A 5,204-nucleotide genomic window follows, 5' to 3' on the forward strand; every position below is an offset into this window, starting at 1 on the left:
GAGCAATCCGGGAGTCAGCAAAACTCCTTATTAACGAATTACGAGAAACAACTGACCGAAGTTGCGAGTCAATTCGAAGCGATCCAACTCGAATTAGAAGTATTGGACGAGGAGGAACAAGTGCGCGGCTTCGAAATAAGGGATCAGTACGTCGCGGTAGATACAAGGCTACAAAATCTTCTGAGGAACGCGCAAACAGCTTCGCCGTCGACATCCATAAACCCTCCAACCTGTGCATCATCCGCAAGTTTAAATCCGATATCCATTAAATTACCAGATCTTCGGCTCCCTACTTTTGACGGAAGCTTAGAAAAATGGAACACTTTTTATGACACCTTTTCCTCCACAATCGATAAAAATCCTAGTCTCACTGACATACAGAAATTCCATTACCTGCAGTCCGCCCTGCAAGGAGAAGCAGCCGATTGTTTAAACGCGTTACCCCTTAGCAATGTAAATTACAGTCAGGCTATAGCCGTTCTCAAGGAGAGTTTCGAATGTCCACGATACACAGCTTTCAGTCACTGCATGGCAATAATTGATTATCCAAAGATAACGAAGGAATCTCCAACGGAATTAAGGCGCTTAGTCCACACATTCAAACAACACATATATGCATTGAACAAATTAGGAGACTCCTACCCCGATACCAGTGCTGTGCTCACCAGCCTCATCCTCTCTAAAATACCACTGAGTATCCAAAAGCAATGGGAAATGACGCTGCCCAATAACGAGGTGCCTCCGTACATTCACTTACTAAACTTCCTAGAGAGATTAGCACGAAGCTCCAGACCGATCACCACGGTCAGACAAACAAGAGAATCACCGGAACAAACTACTCCGGTCCGTCAACGCGCATCACGAGGGCATGCACTTACGGCGACACAGGTTAATCCAACATGCCCCACCTGTCAAGGACCACACCCCATTTGGAAATGTGACACCTTCAAAACCAAATCCCTTCGCGAACGTATTCGGGAGGTCAAAAGAGCATCACTATGCGTCAACTGCCTCGGGAAAGGGCACACAACGCGGCATTGTTTCGCAGGATCATGTCGCGTATGCGGAGAACGACATCATACAATGCTGCACAGGACAAAACGCCATTCAGGGTCTCGTTCCAGCACGTCCAGCCCGAAATCTTCCCCATCAAATAGCCGATCCACAACACCTTCTTTGCCACCCTACGTATCACCCACTCGTTGCAAAAGGCACACAACAGACCACAGATCGGAAACACCACGAACAGCCGCGTCTCCAAGTCCACCGCCCATTGACAAACGAACACACAACCAATGACGCCGACGATCGACGACTCCGTTGATGACCGAACATATCAGACCAATAGCATCCGAATTACGGTTCAATGATCTAGTCCTCACAGCGCAGATTAACATTTTGAATGATAAACATCAACCAATCCTTTGTCGAGCGTTGCTCGACACCGGATCCAGTATGAATTTCATTACCGAGGAATTAGCAAAATCGCTAAAGATAAGGCAAAACAAATGTTCGGTCCCAATCGGAGCTCTAGATACCTTGACAACGACTTCTAAGCGACACATCACGGCCACGATCACTTCCACTGACGGTACATACATGCGGACATTAACGTTCCTTATCATTCCAACCATATCAACCTCAATTCCCAGCGAACCCATCGATCGTTCGACACTTGAGATACCAAAAAATCTCAAATTGGCCGATCCACGATTTCATTTACCAGCTCCGATAGATGTACTACTAAGCTCAGGTTCAACACTCGCGTCGATGTGTGTGGGACAAGTCAACCTCACGCAGCCAGACGAGCCTGGACTGCGTCTGCAAAAGACGCGATTCGGATGGGTAATCGGGGGGAGCCCAACTTCCCAAACCGCGACAAACATATTTCACACATCCACGACGACTTTACAAGCAGATCTCGCGCGGTTTTGGGAAATCGATGAAGGACCCTCAATTAAACATATCTCAGAGGCAGATCGACGATGCGAAGAACACTTCCAAATCCACACCCGACGCACCAGCGAAGGACGATACATCGTCGCTCTACCTTTCAACGATCAGCTTCAGTCACTCGGATCCTCTAAAACGCTGGCGAGTAAACGACTCGCCTCACTCAATCGCCGATTCCAGCACGACAAACGCTTCGAATCAGAATATCGAACGGTAATACAGGAATACCTGGCATTGGGACACATGACGAAGGTCAATGACAACCACTCCGACGATAACGGATACTATTTACCCCATCATGGCGTGACCAAAGCATCGAGTCAAACCACCAAACTCCGTGTAGTTTTCGACGGATCGGCACCAAGCACTACCGGAACCTCCTTAAACGATACACTTCACACAGGACCCAAGTTACAGGAAGATCTATTTTGTATATTAATTAGATTCCGCGCTCATCAATACGTACTCACTGGCGACATCGAGAAGATGTATCGGCAATTCCTCGTACGACCAGAGGATCGGAAATATCAAAGGATATTATGGCGCAGCGCGAGTGGAGAAACAGAAACATATGAGCTTAACACTGTAACGTTCGGTTTATCCGCAGCCCCGTATCTAGCTATTCGGTGCCTCAAGCAACTGGCAGAGGACGAAGGACATCGATTTCCACGTGCAGCACAGGTACTGCAGCGGGATTTCTACGTCGACGACGCTCTCACCGGAGCTGAAACGAAGGACGAAGCCCTCACGCTCAGAACAGAACTCACCAAGTTACTTCAGCTGGCCGGCTTAAACATACGAAAATGGGCGTCAAACGATAATGACTTGTTACACGGACTTTCCTTAGAAGAAACAAATCACCAACATTTTTTGGGCGACTCGCAAACCTTGAAGACGCTGGGGGTGTTTTGGAATTCATTCGACGATTCTATTCTTTACTCGGTCGAAGTCAAACCCACGCCCTCGCGAGTCACGAAACGAATCATCAGCTCGGAGATTGCAAAAATTTACGATCCGCTCGGTCTGCTCGCACCGGTGATTGTTCGGGCCAAGATGCTACTTCAACGAATATGGTCGTCGAAAATCGATTGGGATGAATCACTTCCGATCGAGTTACATACAGAGTGGGAAAGGTACTATGCCCAATTACCCTTATTAAACAACGTCAGGTTCCCACGCAAAGCAATAATCGAGTCCGCTATGGAAATTGAACTGCATGGTTTCTGCGATGCCAGCGAAAAGGCTTACGGAGCCTGTGTTTATCTCCGAACCCTTACCATCAACGGCCGTGCTTGGACCCAACTTTTAACCGCAAAATCGAAAGTCGCCCCACTCAAGTGCCAGACCATTCCTCGGCTCGAGCTGAGCGGAGCACTCCTTCTTACGTCCCTGATGTCAACAGTACAACAAGCCCTATCACAAAAAATTACTCGAACTATCTATTGGACCGATTCCACTATCGTCCTCCATTGGCTCAATACATCACCTCACACCCTTAAAACATTCGTCGCTAACAGAGTCTCCGAAATTCAAACAAAAACCAGCATCCGCGATTGGCGCCACGTTCCTACCGACGACAATCCCGCGGACTTAATATCACGCGGCCAAACACCCGAAGAGTTCCTGCGCCCAACCATCTGGCAGCACGGTCCTGCATGGCTCTACCAGTCGGAAGGCTATTGGCCGACATGGGCTCTAACACCGCAAATTGAAGTACCGGAGCAGAAAGGGGCGATTTGTCTGTCCGCAAACCCCGCCGATTACAGTTTGTTGGAAAGGTATTCATCCTGGCCCAAGTTGATACGAATCATAGCTCGTTGCCTCCGTTGGAGACAGGAAAGGAACCGAGCGGCACCCCTAACCGTTACCGAGTTACGCATAACGCACAATAAACTGATAAAATTGTTGCAAAACATCCATTTCTCCGAGGAAATTCGTACACTCCAAAAAGATCGGAACGCGGCGATAAAGGGTAAGCTCACGCGACTCAATCCGTTCATAGACAAAGAAGGAATATTGCGAGTCGGGGGTCGACTCAGTCATTCGTCGATGACCTTCGCCCAGAAACATCCCATAGTATTACCCAAGTCATCCGTTACAACACGCATCATAGAACACGAGCACAAGATCCACATGCATTCCGGAACGCAGGCTACGTTATACGCAGTAAGACAAAGATACTGGCCCGTCGACGGTCGAAGTCAAGTATGGCGGGCGATCAAAGGCTGCGTCCGCTGCTGCCGCGCTCAACCACCGCCGGTAGAATACGTGATGGGTAATCTGCCGGAGGCGCGAGTAACGGAATCTCGCCCATTCACAAACGTCGGCGTCGATTACTGCGGGCCGTTCCACATCAAGGAAAAACGAGATCGTAACCGTCGTCAGATAAAGGTATACGTAGCCATTTTCGTATGCCTAGCAATTAAAGCGGTACACATCGAGCTCGTTGACGATCTCACTAGCGAAGCCTTCATCGCCGCTCTTCGCAGATTTATCGCTCGACGAGGGTATTGCTCCACCATCCATTCTGATAACGGCACCAACTTCAGAGGAGCAAGCAACGAATTACGAGAGCTTCACGATCTATTACAATCGGACGATCACAAGGAAAAAGTAACCGCATTTTTAGCCGACAAACAAATCGAATGGCGCTTCATTCCCCCTCATTCACCGCATTTCGGTGGGCTATGGGAAGCAGCGGTGAAGTCATTCAAACGCCACCTCAGGCGTGTAGCCGGCAACGAGTTACTCACCTCTGAACAATTGAACACTCTCATCATAGAAATAGAAGCAGTCCTCAATTCCCGCCCGCTAACTCCTATCTCCACCGATCCAAATGATCTCCTAGTCCTCACTCCCGGACATTTTCTCATTGGCGATTCACTAATGTGCTTACGTGATCGAGATTTCAGAGACATTCCATCGAACCGACTCTCCAGATGGCAGCATATCCAACAGCTTAAACAGCATTTTTGGAACCGCTGGCATAAGGAGTATTTGAACGAGTTAACCAACCGAAATAAGTGGAGCAAGGGTGGACACGGCATCCAAAAGGGCACAATCGTCATCCTCAGAGAGGACAACGTACCCTCCATGCATTGGCCTCTGGGCCGAGTTATCAAGGTTCATCCAGGCGCCGATGGTGTCATCCGGACAGCTACAGTTCAGACGGCAAAGAGCGTTTTGGATCGGGCCGTCAAAAGGCTTGTCCCACTGCCAATTCAACCCGATCTCGAGAAACCCGAACAACT

At 48.8% G+C, this 5,204-nt stretch overlaps 2 protein-coding genes across 2 annotated transcripts; both read left to right on the forward strand.

The window, feature by feature from the left end:
• Positions 1 to 399: 399 nt before the first annotated feature.
• On the forward strand, positions 400 to 1,299 carry LOC117215008 (the record flags this gene model as incomplete). Its single annotated transcript, XM_033461386.1, has 1 exon — positions 400 to 1,299. A coding segment is annotated over one exon (900 nt), but the record flags the coding sequence as incomplete, so codon positions are not given.
• Positions 1,300 to 1,323: 24 nt separating this feature from the next.
• On the forward strand, positions 1,324 to 4,741 carry LOC117215009. The gene is made up of 5 exons (XM_033461387.1): positions 1,324 to 1,845; positions 1,919 to 2,098; positions 2,176 to 2,383; positions 2,561 to 4,653; positions 4,736 to 4,741. The coding sequence occupies exons 1-5, from the start codon at positions 1,324 to 1,326 to the stop codon at positions 4,739 to 4,741; spliced, it is 3,009 nt and encodes a 1,002-aa protein (XP_033317278.1).
• Positions 4,742 to 5,204: the final 463 nt, after the last annotated feature.

Source organism: Bombus bifarius, unplaced genomic scaffold (assembly GCF_011952205.1).
Source record: "Bombus bifarius isolate JDL3187 unplaced genomic scaffold, Bbif_JDL3187 scf7180000009306, whole genome shotgun sequence".
Taxonomy (NCBI): domain Eukaryota; kingdom Metazoa; phylum Arthropoda; class Insecta; order Hymenoptera; family Apidae; genus Bombus; species Bombus bifarius.